Source organism: Lipophrys pholis (genome assembly GCF_963383615.2).
Source record: "Lipophrys pholis genome assembly, chromosome: 2".
Lineage (NCBI taxonomy): Eukaryota > Metazoa > Chordata > Actinopteri > Blenniiformes > Blenniidae > Lipophrys > Lipophrys pholis.
Window position 1 is genome coordinate 15,631,568 of NC_137636.1, and position 27,958 is coordinate 15,659,525.

A 27,958-nucleotide genomic window follows, 5' to 3' on the forward strand; every position below is an offset into this window, starting at 1 on the left:
CCAAACTAAAAAAAAAAGTGTTCATTTTCTTGAGAACAAATACATTTGAGATAAGATCAAATATGATCTCATGTGTGTTGACTTTTTGACAGCAACCCTTTACAATATATTTGTTTCTGTAGTTGTAGGAAAGACAAGTTTTTCAACTGTAAATTAGGAGATGGAGTCTTCTGAGGGGACTACAGAGAGAAATTTAATAATGTTGCTGGTCGGTAAACTTTCCAAGCTCAAGAGACTGGTCGACCAGATCCAATGATTTAACTGACAGAAATCTTAAAACTAATGAACTCTTTATAATAATGTCAAATATCAAAGTTAGAAGTTTCTAAATGCTAGTTTTAGGAATAAAATGACCACTGAACTTGATCTTTTTTCTTGTATCAATGTTATTATTAAGGGGTCATTAGTGCAGAAAATCTGCTTACTCATATGATAAAATAGAATATTTGTTTAGTACTGAAGTAGTTTGATCCCTTCATCCTCAAATCCTTGCATATGAATGGTTCAGTGTTGTGCACTCAAAATATTACACACTACCAAGGAATAGGCCTCACTGATCATTGAAGTGCACACTTTTTTCTGCCCCCCCCCCCCCCCCCTTTGTACTTTTTTTGTTTTCCTTTGGACATCACAGCTGGGCAGCAGTCCGACTCCTGAATAATGGCTCACAGAGGGAGTGAGGGGGAGGACCTTGGGGGGCAGGGAGTGTGATCGCTCTTCACAATAAGTGATGGACATCTGATCAATATCGGCACTGACACAGCAGCTGTCCTGCTCCTATCAATGCTTCCTCGTGATTGCAGGCCCAGTTTTAAAGGACAAACTCATTTCCATTAACAATATTTTTCTTCTCAGTCTGTGGAAACCATTTGGCGTGCAGCTGGTCTATAATTCTGAGTGATCTGCCGTCATCAATATAACTGACTTGTATTGATAAGAGAGGAGTGAAAGGTTTCCCTCTGAAGCGTGTGATGAAAATATGGATGCACCAGGCATATGGATACTTGTCAACAGTGCTTTAAATGTACAAACCATTAACTGTCAAAGAGATATAAAACAATCTTTTTGAGCAGCGAAATTAGAGACAAGCATGAGTCAAATTAGAGGAAGACAGCACAAACTGAGTTCTAACATAAAATGACAAAACTGGAGTCTCTAACCAAATACAGAAGAAAAGAAATAATAAGAAAGAATATGGTCAAACTGAGGGTTGCACAGGAATGTAGTGGTTTGCATTCAGTCTCACCTCACAAGTGTCTGGTTTAGTTACGTGCAATAGAACCGTGTGTTAAGTTTACATGTTCTTGATAATGTGTCTGAGACTAAAATATTTACTTTAACCACCATGACCTGCAGTCCTTCTTATATTTTTGCATTGACCATGACCCTATGATGCTACTGCTGCTGTACACTGTGCAGTTACACATTTCTTTATCTTAGGCTTTAATTATTTATACTTTAGCTCAGTTTATTCTATTTCTTTCCTTTGTCTTTTGCTTTACCTTTATCTGTTTATTCTATTCTGCTGTACTTTGTGACCTGAGAAACTGTGTTTCGTTCTTATCATGTCATGTGGGTTGAATTCTCCATGTACTCTGGTTCACTCTCACAGTTCAAAAACATGTTACATGTATTTTTGTCTCTAAATTGATTGTATACAAGTTAGTACTTGTGGTTGTGTCCTATGATGACGTGGTGACCTATCCAGGGTTTACTCAGCCTTTCTGGGTTGATTCAGTGTATAAGACGGATGAATGGCCAAAATAGGCAAATTACCATTGTGGCATGCAAAAGTGCAAAGTGTAGCACTAGGGTCATATATGTAGTTTTTCAATGGTTGTGGTGAGTGTGGGCCCTTCCACACAAACTGTCCCACGTGTACCGACCCGTTTGTTCACTGCGCCGGCAGATGGCGCTGTCCCACACTGCCCCATGCTGACCAGAGACGTGATTGATCGCCTGGATCCACCTCTGAGGAGGGAAACCTGCAGTCCTGCTCCGCTGACCAGTGCGGAGCTGCGGTCAGTCCCAGCGCAGCTCACATGGAGGAAGCAGCCCACACCGGAGCTGGCATGCACGACAGTTAGAGTCAATGGAGCCTGTCAAAAGGAAATTATATCAGCGTTTGCTGGTTTGTGCCGTTATTCTTCCAATCTCAGGTAAGAGTCGTTTTGTTTTGTTTTGTTTTGTTTTGTTTTTGCATGCATTTCACGTGAGAGTAAAGACACGAGTGAGCTGCAGGTTTGATGACTTTTAACTTCATGTAATGTTAAACGGGTTCACTTTAAAACCACTGTGAACCCACCCGTCACAGTTTATCTGTTATTTCTAACAGATAAACAACATAAACACCAACATTCCGTCCTCTTAAACCTGATCAACGTAAACAGGTAAAGGTGAAAGATGTTTATGTTGACCAAATATAATGAATAAACATTTTTCAGTAGTATTTTCATGTAATGTGGTTTTGTTGCTTGATCTCATACCTAATCATTGTTATAATAACAGACTGTCTGATAAATGAGGAATAATAACAGAGTAAAACAATAATATCTAAACATGAAAGTACAACAGATTATTTCTTTACTATTAGGCTGTCATTATACAGTGATGATCGGAGCTGAGATCAGAATTCAGCATTGACAACTCAAAACAAAAACACCTACATCACAGTCATGAAGAAAGGATTCACACTTATGAGGTCAATCTGTGCTGTTTAAAGTGACCAGTGCAACGCAGCATGAATTCATCCGCACCAGCAACTGTCATAGAGTCAGTTAAAGTACAGGTTTATCACTAATGTTGTTGAACACTAGTGTCCAACTACTGAGGTGTGTTTCTAATATGCTGGCGACTTCATCATCACTATGGAGGTGGAGAGCATGAACAATATACCACTACTCTCCGGTAGCAGTAGTAAACTCACTGTAACCTCATAAATTCAGAATTCATAGAGGGGGCCAGTGACAAGTTCTTTAAAATGTCTGTTCAGATTATTCTACTGGAGAAAACTGCAAACATTATAAAAACTTCTTAGCATTATATGAGTGGAGCAGAAACCTGAAATGATGCTGCTATGTGATGACTGTTGGTTTCACTTTTAAATTTGAAGTTTTTTAAAGTGTTGAAACTTGTGACAACGATACTGTACACCCAGAGGTTGCTCAGCCTCTGCGTTAATAACTGTTATTACTTCCTTTAAAGCAAATAAGACATGCAAAAGTATTCAACCATTGTGAATTGTGTTACCTTTGGACTTTAATTATATGTGTTAGTGCTTCAAATTGTTTGACTGACCACTGCTGATCTTACTCCTCTGGTCTGGTCTCATGTAGAATACCACCTTCACTTCTCATGTGCTTCTCTGACTCTTGTTTTGGTCTTTCTCTCCCTTTATCTACAGGTGTTTTGTGCTTTAGTGAGTTGTTTTTCATCAAGGAGCCCCATGATGTCACCATCATGCGGAAAGAGGCCGTTATTTTGGACTGTCAGGCACGTGGAGAGGCGCCCATTGATGTCAGATGGCTCAAGAATGAAGTAAAAGTTGTAGAGAACGAGCGGGTTTACCGGCTCTCCAATGGCTCCCTCTATATTGCAGAGGTGGAGAGCAGAAGAGGAGACAAATCAGATGAAGGGCTCTATCAGTGCCTGGCTCAGAACAAGTATGGAGCAATCTTGAGCCAAAAAGCCCGTCTTACAATCGCAAGTGAGTATCACGTTAGTAATGTTTTATCATGCCTGGTCACCTTCTCATAGAATATTGTTTTTGCTGCTTCGTGCTGCGATTAGGGAAGCTTTGCTGGAAGCACGAATGAGGACAAAGTCTTCAAAGTTAAAAATGATGCTGCTTGGACAGGGGGGAAATGCCCATTGGTGTGGTAATGAAGGAGCAGGGGATTTGAAGGGTTAGTAGCTGTCCAGGATACCAGCTCACCAATGCTAAAGAGCAGATGACCCCTATTCACTGACTGGGGCTTTCATGTTATTGCACCCTGGTCGCTTGAGGAATTGTTCCTTTGGAATGCTTTCTCCCTCACTGCCATGCGAGCTGGCCTTGTATTTTAAGGAGGGGGAGGTATGGAAGCTGTGGGCAGGGTTACGCTTTTGGGACCTTATATCCCCTCCTACCTACCCACCTATCTACAGGCCATGCATCTTGTTGTGGCACCAGTGTAGTGCGTGTATGTTAGGCATTTATCCCTGCCAGCAACGCCCACCAATCTCAACTGAAACGTGTTTTCTACGCAAAATGCTCACGATCAGTCTTTATGATGACTTTAAAAAGGCAGATGACAGCTGTTTTTGTGTAACTGGATGATCCAGTTTAAGATAGTTGTTTCATTCTGAAGTAATTTTCCCCTGAGAAGGAGAGAAGTTGATGAAAATTACTGTTAAATTCTTGGATTTCTTTAGTTTACAAAATTCTGTGCCATTCTATATACGTATGATAAAAAAAGAGGTCAAAATCCAAATCCCCCAAACCACCTCCCATCATGCTTGTAAAGGGCAACTACATATCCGTTTTTCTGTTTGATTTTTGATTTGAGTGATTCTACATTTGTTATTCTGATGCAATATTTAGTCATATGGCCAATGTATTGTGGTACCTAAAGACTGTCTACAGTTTTATTAATTGATTGAGTAGTTTTCCTGCTTTATAGCTTGATGTTAAGAGGTGATAAAAGCTGCCAGTAAGCTTTACTAGTTTGTTTTAAAATGGCACTTAGAGCTGCTGGAAGGTCTATCTAGAAGCTCATAAAATTTTCACATACCTGAGAAATGCTCATTTGAAGGGCACAGAGGTAGCAGTGGGGGTTGACACACACACACACACACACACACACACACACACACACACACACACACACACACACACACACACACACACACACACACACACACACACACACACACACACACACACACACACACGCACACACACACACACACCACTGCTGTTTCCCAGTACTGTGGCTTTGCCCTAAGTGTCTAAATGACCTAAACTTTATTGCAGGCCTCACCAGGTCAGTTGGGATTGCAGGCTTTGCACACAATTGTTTTCTGCCTCACTACTCTGGTGAAAGAGTGAAAAGCTTTTCTGACTGTTTTTGTGCACACTGCCTCCCGTGCTCACACAAGAATAGGGATTCTTTGGGGGCAATTGTTCGCCCTGAAATCGGGGCACATTAACAGCTGGAGCTGGTCATCACAGCAAGGCTAATTACAATGAACTGTAAAAGTTAAAGATTAGTTAGTCTAATGTTGGCTCGCAGAGAGCCAGCGCCACTTTCTTGCCTGTTGCCTTAAGTCCTCTGAGAGAATATGTAGGTTGTGATGTGTGTAAGCAGGGACATATCAATTATTAGTAAGCCCAGTCTGATAGACTTCTGTAGCCTAACTACCTACTTTCTCAAGCTGATTAGAGATACCTACTACTCTTCTTAGTGACCTTCTGAAGTAATGGACTCGCTAGTTGTTGTGATGGATGTGGTGGTGATAGAGGGCAACCTTAGACATCGTGTGATAAAGCATACAGGTGAGAAGGGATTTGGCCTTATGAAAAGGAATGTGACACCTGAACCTCATCGTGTGACTTTTGTCAACAGAGTTTAGATTGATGGTGATTTGACAGAGAGATTGCCTCCTGGGTTCTCTGACTCTTTTGTCCTTTAATACAACCTGACCACAGATTTGGCAAAAACCTGTGGATGATGTCTTCTATTTTTGGCCCATTTCTACAGGTGTGGACTATTACTGAAATCCCTATTTGTAAAAAAAAAAAAAAAAATCAAATAAAAGAGCACCTGAGTTATTCCATCAACAGCTGGGCAGCTGTGACTTAGTTGGTAGAATGGATCACCTTCTGATCTGAGGGGTGGTGGTGGTGGTTTCATTCTCTATTTCATCCTCACAAGACCAGCAGTTGAAACTGCTGAAGTGCTAAAATGCACCATCCATTTGCCACTAAATTGGTTTGACTTATGCTGTTGAGTGAAAATTGTATATATTGTTAGTGAGATTCATGGTGACCAGTAGATCTGCACAAAAAGATTGCTGTCAGGGTGTCAGATTTAAGTGCAACACACTATCCGGTGAAAAGAATTAGATGATAACGCTAAAAGACTTGTGACAATAGAAATATAATGAAGCAGCTTACTTTGCAAATATAATACACATTTAATTAAGTATATTTTTAGTGAGCCCCACTGTGTTTTAAGTCTTCTTTAAGTATAAAACTGAGGTCACCCAACAAAATAAGTCTCAGTACATCATCCTAAAGTACAAGTTTGTGTACTGTTCTTTAGTTCTCGTAAGAGGAAAAGTAATTCTTACAAATATTGGGGTCATCTTGCTGATCCTATTCATTTAGCCTGTTTTTAAAGCTGAGAGCAGAACTGGCCTTAATGAGATTTTTTAAAGATGCTGCTCCAGATAATTTACAAAGTTCATTTGACCTCACTGGTGTGCCCAAAGTCAGCCAGGTCAGAGACACAGCATTATTTTAAGGTGCTAAGGAATGCATCTGATTTGCACAGGCTTGGCACAATTAGAAGCTCTAATACGACGAGAGCAAACCTTACCGAGTGTGAACAGTGATGTGAATGAATGAAATGCCCTTAAGTGAGACAACTCAAAGCCTGGAATCTTGTTTTTCTCCTCTGCTGGGTACGAAAGGTTACCATGGTTCCCCTGAACAGCAGGCCCGGAGGTCAAAGGTTTCTTTAAACTGTTCAATAGATGGAGGGCAGGGATATCTAGAACAAGACTTAAATCTTTCTTACAATCACATCAGCTCCTGGAGTTTTATCTGCTTTTATATTTTTGTGGGTATCTGTCCTTAGATTTTCTATTGCATATTCAGTGACATTTTAACTAGCAGTCCTAAATTTCTCTTGCGATGAAAAATGATTATAGTGTTCTCAAGAACAAAGTATAGGTAATTACAGATTGACTTTTTCAAACCCTCTGCTCTGATATAGTGGTTAAAGACAATGACGCCTCTGTCTGAGTGGAGGGGAGCTGTTGAGTGATTGGAAAACTTTGCAGTGGAGATAAGGGATTGGAGGAGTAGATGAATGCTCTAACCCTGCTCCCCCACTGCCTGTCCGGTGCTTTAAGAGGTCACGCTGCTCATGGGAATAGCTCTTTGTTTAGCCAGGCCACTGGTCACTTGACTGTCCTGCAGCCTGTGTGGAGCTGCAGCACATCTGCCAACCAGCTAGTGATTGATTTAGGAGGTTTTCAGCTTTCGCATTCTTCTCATTGCTTATCACAGAACTGTTTTTCCCAGGCCTTTTATTATTGCTCAGTGGCGTCACTGAATGCTGTAAATGATTCACCAGTCAATTACATAGTGCTGCTTTTCAGTAGCACTGATGGATTGGATAGTGACATAAGTTTTTTTTGTTTTTTAGTTTTTCTGTCGGTGGGGGGTCATGTGGCACACCACAGCACAGAAAAATCTAAACCATAAGAAGAGTGAGAGTTTTGAGGGTCGTTTAAGTGATTCAGTGAAGGCCCAATGTTTCATGGGCCTCCTGATGGCCATCAATTCAGGATGCAGCCTGCAGGATCAGAAGAGGATGATCAATTTTAATGCCTCCCTTAAGATTGGACCCTGGAGGGCGGGTTGGGTGAGGGATGGTTGTCGATGGAGGAGAAAACATCATTGTCATCCACATAACTTAGCAACTGAACAGAAACTGCTTTCGTCATCCACAATGCTCAAACCACTCTGAGGTGAATACTCTCTCACTGAATGGTAATTGAATAATTTCTTGTTAACTACTGAAGGCATTCGAATGCCGCATTGTAAGGCGAAAAGAAAATAATTGATTTTCTGCAAAAAGTTCTGACCTGTTTCTAGAAATATTGTGTTATTGCGCAGCAGTGGAACAATTCGGCTCCTCCTGGCACTTATAGCTCACATTCTGGTAGGGTTTGTGATTTGCTGTATCCTGCTCTTGCTGAGAAACTGACCACAGCAGCCAGAGGAGAGAGGCCTGAACTAATTCCTGCATTTGCAAGGGAACCTTTGTTTGGACCCGACCTGTCCTCTGACCTTTGTTGAGCTGCTGACATCAGAAAGACCCATCTGCTGCAGGCTTGAGTGTTACAAATATAGATTCACTCCTCTGGTTCAGGTTGCACCTTAGGATGAATTGTTCCAATAAACTAGGAAAGGCGAATGAATAGAACCTTTTTAACTTTAGATTTTGAACTACGCTGAACACTTTTACCTGCATTGTTCTTCAGTCTAACAAACCTTGTGTGCATGTTATTAATAGTATATATATTCCTTTTTTTTTCTTTTTGCCCTCCGTTTAACACAGTATTGACAGTATGAAGAGTAAAGAGTAGTTTTAAATGTATTATACTGCAATCCCAAGTCTTGCAACAGCAAAACAAGGGGTGCAGTTTTCTTTTCATCTTGTTGTAGTACTAGCGATTGTAAGAAGTCACAGGTACGATACTGAGAACAATATCATTACAAAACAGAATGTTAAAGCCCCACAGCTGGAAAGCGATCAAAATGATTTCTGCCCTGTTTGTCCGACAGCAGTGGGCAACAGCTCTGGTTTGGGGTGGTCACACAGGGCTCTGGCTGAGCCGGGTGCTGGCTGGGATTTGTGGAGGTCAGGGGTGAGAGGTGAGAGGTGAGATTGCTGGGAAGGGCAGATGGTCGGAACTGTTTCTTCAAGCTTTCGGGGAATAGGCCGAGGTATTTACCCCGTGTTTGAGTTAGAGGAGAGGCCAAAATGTCACCCTGAAGGTTTTATGTTGATATATTTTGGTGTTGTAAAAGGCATGACACACATTACTCACAGTGAAAGTTGAAAACTTATTTGCCCATTTTTCTTGGTCAAACACAAATTATAGAAGGGGGATGAATGTAATTAGGTAAATCACGAAGCACTTGTTTTGTTGCTCTGATCATCTCGTCCACATATTAGATGTCCCTGGACAAACATCATTGCTCAAAGCAGAAGCTTGGCCTCTTATTTTCAGCTTGAAGTCCCCTGGTCAGTGATAGACAAACCCGAGCATTTATAGATTTTCCACCTTGTCTCAGTAGTTTATCAGTAATCAATGATCATCCCGCTGTTTGTCGATACAGAAACACATGGTTAGATTTAAAAGAAAAGGAAGGCCAAGGAAAAGTGAAGCTCATCCCGTATGCCCTGCAGTCATATCACTTCAACACATTAATGGCATTTCTGTAGGAGCTTCCCACACAGGCGGGGCAGGATAGGGTGGGTGTTTGTGTGAGAAAGGGGGGGGGGGGGGGGGGTGGGGGGTGGGGGGTGGGGGAGTTGAAGGCCTCTCCCTGCCTCTGTCCTCACATCAAACACCCAGAGAGGAGCTATGGGAGTAACAGCTCAAGACTAATTTGATTAAACGTGTCCATGGTGAGGAGAACTGATCTTAACAGCAGTTTGCCGCTTGTCCAACAAGAATAGTCTCAGATAAATGGACTGTCTGAAAACAAAAGCCATGTTTTTAATTCTGAATTCAGATTTCCAGCAAATTTGACCTATCATGGACTTTTACTGAAACTGAAAGAAAAATAACTAATCGATTGTACACAATATGCAACACAATGGGAATAATATCAAATTCTAGCAACAGACACTGTTTGCAAATTGTAATATTTGACCTCTTTTTTATAGTTTAAAAATGTATTATGGGCCTGCATCCGTAGAAAATAGCCTTTTGTGCAAACCTTTCTTTATTAACAATAACTTAGAAGTTATTCTGTTCCTGTCAAACTAAAACAATGTAGCACCACAAATGAATCCTGATATTTCTATCTTGGAATTAGATCCCTCTTCTGTTCTTGGTCAAAATGAGACACTCCTTTCCAAACAGATGTCAGCTTGATTTGCAGACAAGTTGCTTATTAGATGTGTAAAAGTCATAATTCAGAGTCTGAGCTCTCCTACTGTTTAACACCATAACACCTGGCAACTTCGCTTACACACAGTAATTTATCATTCTTCTCATACACACAGTGTGTTTATTGCAGTTCAGGGATTTCCAGTAGGCTTTTCTCGAAAGCAGAGTTTACCCCAACATGATGGTGCTTTTAGAACAAACCAAAAAAATGTATATGTTACTGTCCTGTTTTTTTTTTTTATCTTTGATTTTAGTTCTCTTAAGAGCAATTAAAACAATGGTCTGTTTTTCTGTTGAGTTGTTAGATAAAAGTAGATTGTTTGCCTTGTCTATTTGCTGCTGGTGTGGCTTACATGCAGCATATCTAAGCTGTAGGAGATCATTCATATTTTGAGTGTTTTTATATGTTTATCACTTCTGACAGAAGTGGCTTCAGCTTGATTCCCTGTTTCCTGCTCTATTGTGTTTCTTTGATGTTTCACTGCAACAGAAACAGCTTTGTGGCGTGTGCACTCAGGTTAAAGAGCCCTCACAATATGTTTGTTTGTCCCTCACTTATTCTTTCTAGCAGACTGATCATTACGTCTTAGAAATAAGCCCACTGACATTAGAATTTTAGGTCAGTATAGATAATGTCATCCTTTTACTTAGTTTTGAAATCATTTCACACTGAATTAACTTTACTAGACCATCTCTGCTCTTGGCTTGCCGCTGATGATTTTATGTCTTTACCATAGTTAAAAGTTATCGTGCTGTGAGTCTGACTGTTTTTCTATCATGAACAGCAGTGCAATTGATTTCTCTTAACAAATGACTGACCTCAGGCGTGTTTGGCTTTTAGAGTTGAGGGGGATGGTACCACACTGGTTGACCTTAATGTCTTTCATTTTATGGCTCAAAAGGAACTACTGTCAAAGAGGACACTTATTGATAAAAAAAGGTTTGAACAACTGAAATCACCACAAAATGCATGCACTCCTGGTGTTGTATAAAAGGCCCATTGTCAGTCATGCTGGCTCTTATTTGCTGTCTGCTCAGCTGGTGGCTGACAACAGCTCAGTTTCAGGGAAACTCTATCTGCCCCGGATGTAGCTGTTCCACTCCAGTCATCACCTTCCTGCAGCACTCAGCATGTCTCTAGCTTTAGGTAATAGGCATCTTTGTTTTCTGACATCCACTGGCTTGGACTGAGATGGATGAATTTCTGATACACATTGCAAAGCTTGAATTAAAAACCAAATGTTAGTAAGAAATATACTGCTTGTTTGTTACACTTGTTGCAGATAATAGTACTTGATCATCGTATTATTTTGCCATTTGAGGGTTCATTCTTAATGCTGACTTTGTGGTCAGTTGTACATGGTTTTACTCACTTTATGTAATTAGTTTGGACCCGGTGTGCTACAGTTTTGTGTCAAAGCAAGGTTTAAGACCAGAGACAGAGTGAAATTTAATACTGTCTTTTACAACAAAGAGCCACCTGAGGGGAGTTTCCTGTTAATTTATTTGGAAAGGGCTACATGCAAGGGATAAAAAGTGGTTCAGTTGTACCGAAGAATACCGCTTTAGAAACTACACAACTGGGAAACGTCTCTTCTTTTGCCTTTTGGCAAAAATACAATGTTAATATAAGGCTGGGGCTGTACAGTGATACAGTGGTTTGAGCTATTGCCTTACCATATCCCTACTTCGAATTTGGCTGGGGCCTTTATGTGTGGTGTTTAACTGTTTGCATGTTGTTGTTGTGTGTGCAATGGTTTTCTTAAGGTACAATACTTGCAATACTTCAAATATATGAAAGCATATGTTTGAAGCTAGTATGTAAGGTCATGTGTGATGGCCTCTCTTCTCTCTGTGATGGAGTGGCAGCCTGTCCAGGTGTACAGTGCCTTTTCCCATAATCAGGTGGGTTTGACTCCAGCTCTCTAAAACCCCAAGTTGGATGAAGTGGTGTTGATGATCGATGGATTAATCATATGAGGCTGAATAAGTTTTTTAGAACAAACCACTTATTACTCATACAATACCATCGTAGTTTAAACAATTGACTTTTTTTTGGTGAACTTAAAAGGACTTGGGTTTCAAATGATTAAGGACACTTTCTTCTTTGTATTTATACTGCTAAACACTGTGAATAGTGTTGAATCTGATATTATATATCTTATATTCACATCTCACCCTTTTTCTGTTGCAGGCATCTCCTCTTTTGCACTCCAGCCAATGTCCATAGTGGTGACTGAAGGCTCAGTTGCCAGATTTTCATGTAAAATCAGTGCGCATCCTCCTCCAATCATCACTTGGGAGTTCAATCGGTTAACATTACCCCTCGCTACTGAAAGGTATGCCCTCTGTTGTTTCCACTAAATGGTATCATTTCCATATTGTTTTTAAAGTATGTCTCTTGATTATCATCAAGTATTTAACCTTTTTGATACATGACTGCAATGATACAGGCTGTATAATACTGGTGTGTGGTTTGGACTTTCAGAATCACAGTCCTGCCCAGTGGTGTTCTTCAAATTTATGGCGTGCAGCGATCAGATGCTGGAAATTACCGCTGCATTGCAACCAACATTGCCAGTCGCCGAAGAAGCACAGAAGCCACCCTCACTGTTACTGGAGGTGTGTCAAAAATCTCTCTTACAGATATGTCGTTTATGCATTGATACTGTAGTAGTGCCATTTTCACAATGTAGTAGTAAATAACACCTATGTGAAGGATAAGGGTTAGTGGAGTGGTTTAGATTGTTAGTGTGTTTTTAAAGTAGCACACTGGTCAGTACCTTATTGAAAGGGCTACCTTCTAACTTATGGAGCTGGCAGAAGGATTGTGTTTTTACATGATTGCCGATCACATCTCATTATGTTCACTAAAGCTGTTTTCCTATGTCTCTGTAGCTCCGAGCCCCCGACTTCCCCAGAGACCTCGCATCATCGTCGGACCACAGAACATTTCAGTGCCACTGCACCAGACCGCTATCTTGGAGTGCATGGCCACAGGAAATCCTCGACCTATCATCTCCTGGAGTCGAGCAGACAGCAAGTCGATTGATGTTTACAACACCAAAGTGTTGGGAAATGGCAACCTCATTATCACGGACATCAAGCCCCAACATGGAGGAGTGTATATGTGCAGAGCCACTACTCCTGGCACGCGAAACTATACCGTGACTTCAGCCAATGTCACCGTGCTCGGTAAGGGTTCCAGACAGTAGTTCGGCTGTGTATGTATCAGATTATTAATTTTGTTTTTTCAGTTATTCAAGTGTTACTTTCATTCCTCTAAAGCACCTCCCTCCTTGGTGGAGTGGCCGGAAAGCCTGACTCGTCCACGTGCTGGCACCGCACGCTTTGTATGCCATGCTGAAGGCTTTCCAACACCTCACGTTACTTGGCTCAAGAATGGAGAGAATGTTCACTCCAATGGTCGGATCAAGATGTACAGCAGGTACCTCTCTTCCACATAAATTCTTGCGATCCCATAAATTTCATAATGGGACCTTCATTACACATTTAAAGCATTCGTATTCACAGACATAGTAAACCCATATCCTTTAACCATGAGACACATGTTTGATGTTTGTTGGCCAATTTAAAACTGTTTGAATAAATAAATCAATACTCGTCCTACAGTAGAAAGGAAACTGAATAATTTACAGCTCTGTAAATGGGATTTTAGTTGTTTTACCTATAATTTGCCTGTGCTCCTTATTCAACTGTCAGTGCTTGTTAAGGTAATTATAGAAGGGGTGAACATTGGAAAATGAGCTTCAGGAAGAAGCCGTCCGGGTCCATAATCTGTGTGTGTGTATGTGTGTGTGCGTGCGTGCGTGTGTGTGTGTTTGTGTGTGTGTTCTAGCAAACTGGTCATCAACCAGATCATCCCTGAAGATGATGCCATCTATCAGTGCCAGGCAGAGAATGAGCAGGGTTCCGTACTCTCCGTGGCCAGGCTGATTGTGGTCATGTCCGAGGACCGACCGAGCGCGCCCAGGAACATCCGAGCTGACACTGTGTCGAGTTCTGCCATTCTTCTGGCCTGGGAGAGGCCTCTGTACAACTCAGATAAAGTCATAGCTTACTCTGTGCACTATATGAGGGCTGAGGGTGAGTGATGTGCAAACAAAAAAGTCCCTGTTTTCCACTGTGTACATGTGAAAAATAAACAAATGTGTTTAGATTTTTGCCCCATGTGAGCAGGCTATAACAAGAGCAGCATAAGGGGGCTATTAATGCATTTATACATTTGGTGTTTATTGCATTTATGACTTGAGGAAATAGCTTACCAGGAGGGTACATTTTCCACTTTTCTTTTACATAAATGATCAGTTCCACTATAGAGGTCAAAGATAGGAACCCATCAAAAAGAATTAGATTTTTTTTTTATAACCATGTGGGAGTGTCATAGGTACATTCCTTTCTATTATTGGATGAAATGCAAGAGGAAGGTAATAAAAAGCACAAAAGTTGTAGTGTTGCAGTAGAAAAGCCTCAGTGCCATTCAGTTTCCCCTGGGAACTCTTGCTGTTGACAAGAAGAGTCACATTCAAGCAATTCATCATTTCAGGAAAATGTGCACCCTCCACATTCAAGCACTGCACTTAATTATAATGGTGCTGACTTCCATTGAGAGAGGTGAAATGTTCAAAATTCAACGGGCAAAAAGGGAAACACCTGCTGGCCTTCAGCAGGCATAAGGAGGTCAAACTCAAGAAACTCTCAGTTTTGTTCTTGAGTAACTTGTGTCTGCACTTGATATAGACTTTGTGACACAATCTCCGAGGTCCCAGTCGGACAGAATAGTTGCACATTGACATTGACAAAGTATGAGACAGTACGCTCTGCACCTGAGGTTGCTGACAGGGTGGCTTAGCACTAAATTGAGGCTCTACTGAAAGGAGGAACTAATTAGCTGGCGTGATGGAGTGTCCAAAAGTGTGTATTCTGTGAGGCAAAAAGAGGGTGTGAATTGGACAAGAAGACAAGCTTTGTTCAATTTTGCACAGAGGCTGACTGAGGCATTCAGAGTATGGAGAAAGCTCTTTTTGTTTACTCTGAAGTACCTTGTTTACAAGGTCAGAAATCAGGCTTGATAATTAATTCCAACCTGCCTTCACATATATCTGGTGGAAAGCTTCACTAAACTCAAATTAAAGGGGTGCAAGAAAAAAAGCTGTGGCAACTCGCTATTCAGCCTTACATAATAATGAGGCTATACATTTTAGAATCATGTACTGTTAATACATGTGTCTCAAAACTATTTTAAAATTGTTTTTTAACTACAAAATCATGACCCATTTTTTAGATATATTTTTGTGCGCCAGAAAATGGAATGGTTGTTTATAACCTGCTCTCAACTTTCACAAGTTTAAAAGAATATTTAACCTGGGACAGTCTGCTTTTGAGGAAAGCATGACCCTAAACCAAGGAGATCTTATTCTTTGAAGAAAATGTCAGAAATCGGTCTTAATCTGTCTTGTTTTCATTTTCCCAGGATTGAACAATGAGGAATATCAAGTCGTTATTGGAAACGATACAACTCGCTATATTATTGATGATCTGGAGCCAGCTCAAAACTACACCTTCTACGTGGTGGCCTACATGCCCATGGGAGCTAGTCGTATGTCTGACAACGTGTTCCAGCACACGCTCGAGGATGGTGAGGCCTACCCCCTGGAAAAATAGCATTTGTCAAAGAAATTATAAAGCATGTTCCAAATGAATACATCATAAGAAACAGATCAAATATTATATAGTGAAGTTACATTAGACTTTTGTAATTAAATTTAACATAATCTATAAACCTTAAATGCTCATATTTTGGCAAAACCCAAGATTACTGGCTGTTGCTAATGCTATTAGTCTAACATTTCAAGTGGCCCTGAACATCTTTTTATTTAATGTGATTGAAGACCAATTTTTCCCGTCCGATGTGGACAAACATCATTCCAACAGCTTTAAGTTGTAAGGGTGTTTTTAGTTTGGAAGTCTGTCTGTAAATTAATCATTAGAGATTAGTGCATGCTGAGGCACTTAGATCCCAGTTAATGCTCCTCTCTTGTTGGCCCACAGTTCCGCTCCGTGCCCCAGAGCTCAGCCTCACCAGCCGCAGCCCCACCGACATCCAGGTGTCCTGGCAGCCGCTTCCCGATAAGCTGAGCCGCGGCCAAATCTCCAGCTACCGCTTGTCTTATCGCACCACTTCGGATAGCGCAGTCTCACAAATAGAACTACCTGGGGAAAAGACCCAGCATCTCCTGGAAAACCTGCAGCCTGACACCATCTATCTTTTGCGTATTGCTGCTGCCACCGCCGTTGGGTGGGGGGAGCAGTCCGCCTGGACATCTCACCGCACACCAAAGGCATCCAGTGCACGAGGTGAAACATTTTGAGCTATAATACTCATGATAAAATAAATAAAATGAAATAACAGCATGAAACAGCACAAAGCCGAAGTACATAAAATTGTGCAAAGTTCCCAGCGTGCTGGCACTTTGGATGATTGACCCAAAAAGATGAAATATGACTGCCCTCTTGGGTTCAGTTGACACCATGTGACAGAGCAAGCCATAGAGAAGAGCTTGCTCAAATAATCTTGTTAAGGCATTGCGTTTGTTACTCTGTGACCTTTGCCCTGCACTGTCAGTAACATTGGAAGGGCTTCAGTCATGGGTCATAAAGGGAGCGACTCAGGCCTCCGGGTGGGAAAGAGTATATGGCTGTTTAGAGCTACATCTGAAGCTTTCAGGGTGGAGGAGGGGAGGCCTTGTTTTTTTCCCCTGGCCATCTCTGTTGCCCTCATTGTTTTAATTGACAAACTTCATTCCCCTCATGTCTAAAATGAAAATGTGTGACAAGGCTCCCTAGACTATCGGTGTGTTTTTTCCCTGATCTGTGCTGAGTGTGAAACAGCTGGTGAGACAGTTTCACTTTTCAAAGAAAACCTGCTCAGGAAGCTCCCGTGTCTTTCATGTAAACACTGGAAACAAGAGAGTGGATAGTTTTCAGTTATCTAAGAACAAGGCACCATTTTCTGAAGAACTTGATTGGCAAGTTGTACATAGCAACTAACAAGAGCATCTAGGTCTTGTTCAGTTTGATATTTACACACATTGAATATTAAGAAAATAGCAGCATAATTTATTTTGATCTCAAAAGCCTGTGTTGGTTTCAGTGTGACCGCAAACCATTTTGTAATATCAGTGTCAAAAAAAAAAAATGTTTTTACTCTGATTTTCTCCGCAGTACCTCTGGCCCCTGAACTGTACTTGGAGCCTTTAAACTGCACCACTATTTCAGTGCGCTGGATCTTGGCGCCGAAAAATTCCGCTGGGGTGCAAGGCTTCAGACTCTTCTACCATGAGGAGAGCCAGGCTGAGAGCACCCCGCTGCAGCTGCGTGCCACTGATAATGCTCACACCATCGGAGGACTCGGTGAGTTTTGTCTTTGGACACCTTGTGGCACGATACCGCTTGGTGTTTGAGTCGCTATGTGGTATTTTCATTGACATAATGGGTGTTTTATGTTCACGCTGCTGAATCAGGATTTTGAGAAATTCAGAAGCACAAATGGACATATTAAGATCAAACTAATTTTAACAACCTTCTTGAGCTTTAATCAACTTATTCCTCATAGCTTCGCTGAAGCTCCTTTTTTCCCATTAATATCTTGGAATATATGTGTACGTTAAACCCTGAAAATTTACATTAAAAACTGAACTAGACAAAAAAAACATTCACTTAACAAAAGTTGGGGAATGTGGGGAAGTTAAGTCCACTTATACTTTTTTAGTAGTAATCAAGTCTCTTTTGTTTGTGGCTGTTTGCTCCATGTAAATGAGCCATTTGTCCCTATTTCTGGTAAAGATGGATTCTTGTATTTTCAACTTGTATTTAAGTTTCTCCATAATGAAAATGTCCTTTATTATAGACACCCAGTTTTTATGATTTACTCAGGTTTCATCTGAGGAATAACACACTGACACAAAGATCATTTTTTCTAACTCAAATTTGTGTAATTTGAGGAGAGCAAGTTTGCTTGGATTGATACTTTTCAAATTTAGGATTGGCCAAGAAGCAGCTTAAGTATTCTTGTCATGTTAAACTATAGGAAGACAACCACTAACAGAGATACGACAACATATGAAGATTTGAGCTTTACATATTCCCACAAATGACTAAAAGACCGTTTCAAATATTTGTCAAGTCAAATCGCGTCCATTCATTCATCTCCATCCGCAATGCCTTAAACGAATGAGTTTGTGGAGGAAGGACTTGGTTAAAAATTAGCGTCTGTTTACAGCTTATGGGTGAATAATTGTCATGTGTCAAGCAGAAACCCAATAGGCGTGAAACAGAGCAGCTCCACATCCCACTTCCATGATGACCTCCCACAACCTTTGAGCAAGAGTTCTGTGTGACTTTTCTGTGACTGTTGGGTGGCTTTTGAGCTATGTCACTGCCTTTCTGGCCTTTAGGTCAGATTCATTTTGGCCTTTTTTCTTTGTGAGATGGTGAAGGGGCCTTCAGCCAGTGCAGTGGACAACTGACCATCTGTGGCCAGTGGGGGTCAACCAGGTGGTCAGCAGCTGACTTGTAAATCAGGAAGCCATGCTTGAATGAGATGAAGAGGAAAGAAAGAAAGACGAGGAGGCACTATAAATTACTGTAGGTGTTAAGAACTGCTGCAGGCATTTAGTTAGTTATTTACTTCAATGAACACTGCTGCACTGTAGCTGCAGTGAAGTCAGCTCGTCCTGCTGTTACTGAACCCTTTCTCATCGATAGGGATGAATCTCAATACTGATAAAAGCACAAACCTGCTAAAGTCATACATTTAATTATACGGTTGTGCTTGGTATAATGTTGGCCAAGGAGATGTTTAAAAAAAACCCCTCCATTGTCTGATTTATCTTGCGTTTTATTCCATTTGGTCTTTTTTTCTTTAATTGCTATTGTAATCATGGTTAAAGTTTATAGACTTTTTTTTTTTTTTTTGGGTGTGTGAATAAAAGATATGAATAAGATAAAAGATAGCAGTCAATAAGAACCAAAAAGGATTACCTTTTTGTTCCTCTTTGTTAGGGGGTGTTTGCAGGGCTGGTTTTAAAGAGAGGAAAGCTGTTTTGTGGAGCCTGATTTATCATGTGTTTTATGACTGCTCTGAGCAGTGTTGCTGGAGGAGCATTGACATCAAAGACACTCATTGTGTTTGGCTTCGAGAGCCACAAAGATAGTTTATTAGCCAAGACTTCAAGGAAAGGCAGGCTCCGACCAACTGAGCTGCAGGCCAAACAATGAACAGATATTGTGGGCTTGCAATCTCATAGTTCTGGGATTTATTTCTCATAAATTACCTGTGCCACTTGCATGAATTAAAAGGTATAAAGTGAAGTTTTTGAACTCCTTGTATTCTGACACATCCTGAAGAGGAAATACTGAAGTGCAATGATGAATGTTCAAGAGTAAAACATGAATGCACACTATCAATTAAATGTGTTAACTTTACTTCTGCAAAAACCTATATGAATGTGGATATTAGAGGAAAATTTTAAAACGCATGCAGATGAAGAGGTACTCTACATGTAAATCTGTTTGATGAAGAAACCTGCTCTCACAAATGCCGAAAGAGTTGTAAACTCAGCATGCTCACACTGTAGCATGAGTTATGAAGCAATTTGTATTATATCCTCACATTAGCCACCATAAACTATTGGTCACACTAAACCAAGTAATGCCAAAGAAACCAAGCCTGAATGTAATGGACTATGTTGGGTGAGGTTTTCCCTATCAATTTGGATTTTATTTTAAAAGATCAATATGTTGTTTTCTCTATATGAAAGCTGACAGTTCTTTACTGTAAACATAATCACACTTTGAGTTGTGGCTCATTTGTAATTGGTGATGCAGCTAAAGATTTGTAGAACATAGGTATTGTACATATCTGTCAAGTTTTCCACCAGAACTGGTGATGAGCTGTGCAAACCAGGACCTTTATATTTACTGACTTTGTTTCTGTCATACTGACAGGCAGAAAAAGGCCATGATGATAGAAACAATGAACAACGCAGATCAATTTGAAATAACTCCACACGCTGCATTTATGGATTGGACCATTTTATTGACAGCACTACTAATCACATTTACTTTACTCAAAATGTATTATTGCTATCATTCATTCACTGTTAGAAGTAGCTTCCAGACCACAGACTGTGAAATCCGGAATGTTGATTTTTCTCGGCCTTCGATCACTACGAATTAAATCTCCTTGTACTGTAAATGGCATTTCCTATAATCCACTTGATGTTGTACACCACAGCCATCCCCTTTTTGTCAATAACATAGATTCCTGAACTATCAGCTCGGGCAAAACTGGATCCTGCTGATTCAGCTCCCTGAGCGGAGCTGCAGGACAACATGCTCTGAACAGGGCGACTGTTGAATTATCACTTATAACGATCCAGATGATTGAAGGCCCACCATGAGAGACAGGAATGTGTGGGGCTCTAGTTGGTATAAATGGCACAGTGATGTGACCTTTCCTCGTGTGTGTATTCTTTCCTCTGCCCATGAAAAGAACATGTAGTCATAGCCGAAGCTCAAATACCTCTCATACCTGTTGGCACCAGACAGCACTGTATGCGCTGTAGATTTATCTTGCAGTCGTGGGCTGCGTTACCTTTCGTCCACTTCTTCAATCAAACATGCAAAATGGGCTTGGCGTGAGAACTAAGTCCCTGACAGCCGTCACCTTAAAAGGGTATTTTGTGTTGAATCTGTTTGTGTGTCAGTTTGTGTCCATGTGTTGATTTGTGGTAGGAGGGTCTAAAGGTAGAGGGGTGGCTGGAGGGGTGATAGATGCTGGTGTGAGGCTTCATGCAGGAGTTGACATTTACAGCCCTGGTTCGGGCCTGGCTTGCCACGGCCTGGGGGGCCTTTCTTAAAAGAACAAAACTTCAGGGGCCAATGGAAATGCTTTTTAGCTTTAAGAAAAAAGGGAGAGAGAAAATGAGGTGACCACAAATGGCCCAAAAATGCCCTTTAATACAGACAGAATAATTTATGACTGCTCAGCCATCCCAGTGGTAGGGGCAGAGAAAAAGGCTTCACAAGAATGAGTTTCAAAACACAAATGAAGTCACTGCAAGTTGTATTGCAGCCATTTGTGTATATATATATATATATATATATATATATATATATATATATATATTTGGACTAAGAGGATGGAAGGCTTGGTCTTTGCCTTGTGCCTTATGAGACAAGTCACTGGAATAGCTAAATATTAACAAAACCAGAAACTAAAAACAAAAAAAGTTTTTTGCTGCAGCCATAAAAATCCAAATTTGAAGGCCTCGTGAGTCACTGCATCGTGTTGACCAGTTTGTGTCAGGGACTATTCACGTTGGAATAGTGCGGAGATTTTGGGGGATTGTTATGTAACACCCTGGTTGTATCTGACTTTGTTGCTCTTGGTCGACATGTCCTCCTGTTGTTGTCGAGCGTGTCAGATGATTGCACCGCACTGAGACCGAGAAACAAACCTGTTTGCTGAGTTTCCTCCTATCAGGACACTGTGACACCCCTTATTAAGAGCCGTTTCATTTTGACTTGTGGTGTTTCCCTGTTTCTCTACTCACTTCCTCTGCTTTAACCCTCCCCCTCCCCTCCTTTTGCAGGATTTAGCTTGCCCAGATTCCATGTCAAAGGTCGTGGCCCAGATGTCACAGCCCCCCACCCCCTCTCAGAGCTCTTCTCTCACATAATTACGGCAGGCCCATTGTATAAGGGACTGGGTAGAGGTACATACTACATGCCTGCTCCTCTTTAGAGGTGGACACTGGGGCTTAACAAACAGCACAAAAACTCAGGAGAACAAGGTGGATATTGTGCCTCAAAGTTTCTTCTCATCGTACCAGAGAGACAGACTGAGCTTCTTTCCATTCAAATGATCCTCCTGCTCTGTGTTGACATCGTAAACATTTATCTCTTCCATACAAAGTCTAGCAACTCATAATACATCATTGTGCTCATTAGCTGGGTCATCCTTTTTCCTAAATGCCTCGGCTAAGAACTTTTTAGATGGAGGACCCCTGAGTGAAAAAAAAAAGCTCATCTTGTATTCCGCACCCGTGACCTCAGATTCTTTTCAAAGTTTTATCTCAGCCTGACCTGCTGGCCCTGATGTGGCTCCAGTGAATCTCCTCAGGGCTGCATGGGGGTGCAAAAAGCTCCACCTTTCCTAAACTCTGCTAAACTCTATCAACACGAATCCACCTCCTGTGGTCCCCTTGTGCTCTCAAGCTACTGACAACCTGAAAACACAAAAGAAAAGTGCTTGTGTCCAGCAGGACTCAGAGGTTTGACATAAATGTAGCTGGGTCAATAAATAGTTTGTGTTGTATAGGAAGATCATGTTTTTCGTATTCAGTCTATACATTTATAATTGTGTTCCTAAAAAGTAACTAAAAACCTACAAATACCTATCTCTCAATAACAAAACAGACCTTCAAGTCATTTATGGCACGAATTACATTTATTACATGTTGTCAACAAAAAATAAATAAATTTGTTTCTCACCAAACTTTGTCAAGCTGTTAGAAAGAAACACATATCACATATCATCTCAAACTGTCTCTGTAAGAGTTGAATATAAAACAAAAAATATCTATACTAAATGCAACATTTAAATTGAGATTTGATTATTGTTCTTTTGGGGCGTAAAAGGGACATTTGGTCAGATGGCTATTGTTTTGCAGAGGGTCTTTAGGGTCACTGAACCCTGCAACTTCTGTTGACCATCAGCGTCGTCTTTCCCAGGGGAGATCACCCTTAGATTCAGGTCCTGAGTCGAAGAGGCCACTGATCACTGACCAGCAGGCCTGACCGGGGCGGGGCTAAATGGGTTTTCTTATTTGCATCAAAAGAATCGGGGTGACAGGGTGATGGATCTGTCCTGCTGCCCCCTGTACTGTGGAAACTGACCAAAGGACTCGCACCAACATGCATCTGTCGCAGTGTTCCCACCACACCATCAGTCCAAAAAAAACCTCACTGACCCTTCATCCACACAGTCCGGCTTCCTTTCAGGTAGCACCTCTGCTCCTCAATGGCTACAGGGAAGGCAGTGTGATGTGACTCAGTGCCAATGCCCCCAAATTACTTTGAAAGCTGAGTGTTAGTAAACACCGGCCTCGATTGGAGTTAATTCACTTTTCTCTTTGTTTTTTCCTCAAGATCCAAGAAAGAAGTACCACGTTAAGCTTCTGCCCTATAACACAGTTGGAGATGGATACCAGGCAGACCAGACTGTCAGCACGCCTGGATGTGTCTGTAAGTCCCACAGTGTTGAAAAAAACATTTTTGGGAGTATTACAGGCATAAACACTTCCAGTAAGCTAATTCATTCATCATTCATTCAGCTGTTCGAGACCGCTTGGTGCCACCGCCACCTCCTCCACACAACGTGCAGATTAAGACCAACAGTTCAACCACGGTGTTTTTGCACTGGGGCCGACCAGCCTTCACCTCCAGCCAGGCCATCAACTACACTGTCCGCTGCAACCCAGTGGGCCTCCAGAACGCCTCTCTGGTGCTCTACCTACAGACGTAAGTAGTAATAGTTTAACTACAAATTTCACACAAGACTGATCAATTGTAAATGGTGCAACATTAGAGACAAATGTTACATGACAAACACATTAATATCCACAATAAGATTATCACCTCATCACCTCCAGTGAATCACGTCTCCCTGAATGTTTCTTTACAACTCATCGCTTTCAAAATCTTCTTCACACTTGCTGAGGAAAGTTTGCAGCTCCATGGTACTTTGTAGTTTCACTCCACTCACTGTCAGCAAAGCTCCACATCGCCATCTACTGGTTATTTTTTAAAGAACCAGTTCACCTCATTTGAACTGAGTCAATGTGAGTGGCCACGTCAAAATGCATATCTGATGATGCTCTTTTGACCTGCACCATCAGTCAATCGTGGTAAATCTACACCCATGACCATTGTCTGTCATGTTTTTTTGTCTCCTTAGAAATGAGCAGAACCTGCTAGTGCGAGATCTGGAGCCTAACACCAAATATGAGTTTGCCATCCGGCTTCATTTTGACCAGCTGTCCAGCCCATGGAGCCCTGTGGTCTATCAGAGCACTTTCCCTGAAGGTGAGCAAGAAAAGATTTAGGCATCCTCCATAATATGTCTTCTCTTTTTTAACATATATGTTGAATTCTATCTATTTTCTCAGTTTGTTTTTTCATCTGTCTCTTCCCAGCTCCCACTCAACCACCTTCCAACGTCAAAGTGACCTTGATTGAAGAGGACACAGCGCTGGTTTCATGGAAACTCCCAGAAGAACCCAATGTACCTGTGACGCATTACACCATCCTATACGCCTCAAGAAAGGCTTGGATAGCCGGTGAATGGCAAGTGCTGCAGAGAGAAGGTGAGGAGCAGAGATAAATGAGGTGAATTAGATGAGACATGCAAGACATTGAGACACGCAAACAAAGCTATCATCAGGCCACAGTCAAACTGTTGATTGGGAATCAGTAACTAAGTTCATCCTTTATTCCATGTGTCTGTCTACTGTGATCAGAGAATTCTCCAGAACAGGTCAGGAAAATGCACAAATCATTTCACTGTATTACCACAATATTGGAATCACAGATTAGCAGTCAGATTCAGTGGCTATGAATTTGCTGTATCTGGTTTGTGATACAGCAGAGGGTCTTTTTTCAGAGCATATGAAAAAGACACAATTCCTTTGGTGCTGGCAAACAGCTCAAAAGTGAAGCTGTTCCTTCAAACTTAGCACTCACCTCTTTCAGTCCTCACTGAGATCCTGGTGAGCGAGAGACAGGGTGGTTCTTGTTAATCTACAGAGCTCCAGATTTTGTCAACTGGCACCTCACACGGGGATTATTTGTCTCTTCCTACATCACACTATATTCACAGGTCAGCCCCATCATTAGAGATTCTCACAAGTATTTTGGAAAATGCGGGTTGTTTATGTTCTTTGCTTTCAGTATCATGTTGCTATTGTACTTTAGTTTTTGAAAGTATGATTATACTAGAAAGGAATATTATTGGTGATGCTTAGACCTACAGTTGGTTTTCCCACATGTTTACATATGACATATAAATATAAAAGCAGACAAGTGTACTTTCCCTTATTTGTCTGTGATGCTTTTACATAGACAGGTGGGGAAAAAAAGATAGAATTCACTTAGTTTAAATTTTGTTTTTGTTTTAGATGTTTATCCACATAATGTGTTTATTTAATCTCTGACACAAATAACACATTGATGAGAATTTTTCTAAGTAAGGTTTCTTTGTTATATTCATCATCAGTCTAAGGACAGTCAAACCTCCAGATTTGTGCTCATCAGATATCAATTTGCTCATTATATGAAAACTCAATTTGTATTGCTAACGGTCCATGAGACTGCTTTAGTCACAAAAGAGTACCCTGTCTCAACAGGGAGCGTCACCATGACACTGCTGGAACACCTGAAGCCAGGACAGATTTACTTAGTGAAAGTTTCTGCATCTAACGACATGGGTGATGGGCCGTTCTCTCACGCGGTGGAGCTGATGGTACGCGCAGATCTCTCCACTAATGATGTCCGGTTCTCCCGAGGCTCCACACATTCCACAGGTCAGTGACAAGAAGGTTCATGTTAACAGAACCAAAGGATGTCCTATAATGACACGGTGAAAGTTCATGATCAAAACCTCCTGGGGTTAATCTGACAGTGTTTTTCTGATCTGCCACAGCCTTTTCTGAAGGTTTCTACCACCTGGACCAAAAGTCAATGACAGGAATAAGTGTGGGAGTCTCCATCGCGCTCATTTGCATCATCGTCTGTGCTTTCATTATTGTCTGCAGAGGCAAAAACAGGTACTAACTGTGTGTGAATAAACCAGTGCTTGATGGCCTCCAATATTCCATTTTCCATGAGCGTCCTGCCTAACATGATGTCACAATTGTTTCCCTCCAGGAAACTTTCAGCTGCTAAAACATACCGGGAGAGAGTAGGGGCATCTGCTGAAGCCGGGGGACATCCGGGCTCTGAGAGACAGGCAGAGAGTAATGACGTGACCGTGCCCATGATAATTCAAGGCCATTATCTCGATGCCAAGGTATGTTTGCCAAAAATACAATGTCGGGAAAAAAAATATGGGATTCAATTAATGAAAGGAAAATATTTTTCATGTGTTTTTGTCGTTATGGCTTTAAAAGCACACTGACATATTCATCAGCCATAACAGTAATGTAACTTTGTATATTGTTGTCAGACATTGTGCACACATCAACCTTGACGTCATAAGAGCCACTTAAAATGGCTCTCATGACATTTTTTTTTTTTTTTGGGCTCACATGGTAAACCTTTTCATTAAAGAACTGGTTTTTCTTGTAGGGTGGAAGAAGTCCTATTATCAATTCTCTCGGTCCTGTTCAGCCCAACACTGAGAAGAAAAAGAAATGGTGTTTCTTCAACGGTAACAGGAAGAAAGACAGTAAAACAGTGCAGGTGAGATTTAATAAGAGCCTTGGAAGTAAATTGTCACCATCAACAAGTCAGGGAAGATAGAAAAAATAATTCCACAATGTAGTGATCACCCAGGCTCATAAACATCCTTTAAACATGACTACTTTATTCCTGTTGCTAGTTTGATGTTTTAACAGCACTGGAGTTTGTTTTAAGACGACCAGTTGAGCTTCCAGTTCGGATACAGAGGCAGAAGGATTTTTCTCTGTTTGAGTTCAGCTATAAATGTTTCTGAAGCAAAACAATTTAACAGGACAATCTTTTTCTCCACTTCACAGAATATGAGACGTGGCGCTGTCTCCTACCAGCCAGGCACCACAGTGTTGACATATGAGGACGAGATGACTATTAGTCCAAGCCAGCCCACCAGCCTGCAGATTCTGTTCGGGCCTCCTGGCGACACTGAGGGATCCTCTAACAGCGAGGGCAGCCACGCTACAGGCGACTCAGGCCGCTATTCACACGACGAGACCGAGCTGACCAACCTGTCGTCTGGTCACAGCAGCCGGCCCTCGTCGCTGACTGGGGAGGACAGCGCCGACTCGGAGGGCTGCGGCTCTGCTGAGGAGACAAGTCAGACCAATGTGAAGAAGATGGGGTCAGTCGATGCAGACTGCTGTCATCACGAAGACCAGGGCAGCTCTCATGCTGCACTTTCTGTCATGTAGGCACATCTGTCATTTTGAGCGAGTGAGTGTGTGAGTGTGTGCGTGCGTGCATGTTTGAAGGCAGCAGTACATTTGCTGAAAAAATTCATTGCAAAAGTCAACTTATAAGATCAACAGCGTATATTTTTATTTTCACATACAAAAAACCACATGACATGCTTTAACCAGGGCTAAATCGTCTGCGAGGTGGATTTTGTCATGTGCAGATGCTAATTGTTTCCTAAAGTAAACAAGCAGTCGAGCCTTGTATTAAAACCTACAAAGGGGACACTGATCACAGTCCACTCATGTGCAAAATATTCAACTAGTCCCTTTCTTTTATTTAAGTGCAAATGTCATCACAATAATCATCAAAACATGGCGGAGCAACTTTACATGGTCACTCTCCCAGGAGTCAGGACAGGTTCGACTTTTTCCATTAAATCCCACAGATGGTTTTTTGTTGTAAATGTACTGCAGGTGTGAATGTTGGTGTGACTGTACTGTTTGTGAGAGAATTCCTTTATTTTTTTTTTTATTTCTCCTTTTTTTTCCCAACACGTAAAGAACACAAAGCCAACCAAGGCCTTTTAAAATACAAAACAATGACCAGGAGGGTCACCTCATTTCATTTCTTTCTTCCTCTTTGTTTCAGTGATGCCTTGTCTGTGTGTGTGTGTGTGTGTGTGTGTGTGTGTGTGTGTGTGTGTGTGTGTGTGTGTGTGTGTGTGTGTGTGTGTGTGTGTGTGTGTGTGTGTGTGTGTGTGTGTGTGTGTGTGTGTGTGTGTGTGTGTGTGTGTGTGTGTGTTTGAAAGAAAATCTCACCCACCATGAATGTTTAATAGAGATCG

At 41.4% G+C, this 27,958-nt stretch overlaps 1 protein-coding gene across 1 annotated transcript; it reads left to right on the forward strand.

Annotated features, from left to right (window-relative positions):
• Positions 1 to 2,092: 2,092 nt before the first annotated feature.
• Positions 2,093 to 27,128, forward strand: prtga (protogenin homolog a (Gallus gallus); the record flags this gene model as incomplete). Its single annotated transcript, XM_080458064.1, has 19 exons — positions 2,093 to 2,159; positions 3,404 to 3,706; positions 12,092 to 12,236; positions 12,386 to 12,519; positions 12,796 to 13,092; positions 13,186 to 13,345; positions 13,757 to 14,004; positions 15,392 to 15,556; positions 15,970 to 16,275; positions 17,143 to 17,331; positions 23,134 to 23,229; positions 23,319 to 23,505; positions 23,942 to 24,069; positions 24,180 to 24,350; positions 25,389 to 25,565; positions 25,685 to 25,808; positions 25,909 to 26,050; positions 26,329 to 26,442; positions 26,739 to 27,128. The coding sequence occupies 19 exons, from the start codon at positions 2,093 to 2,095 to the stop codon at positions 27,126 to 27,128; spliced, it is 3,543 nt and encodes a 1,180-aa protein (XP_080314190.1).
• Between the last annotated feature and the right edge of the window lie 830 nt (positions 27,129 to 27,958).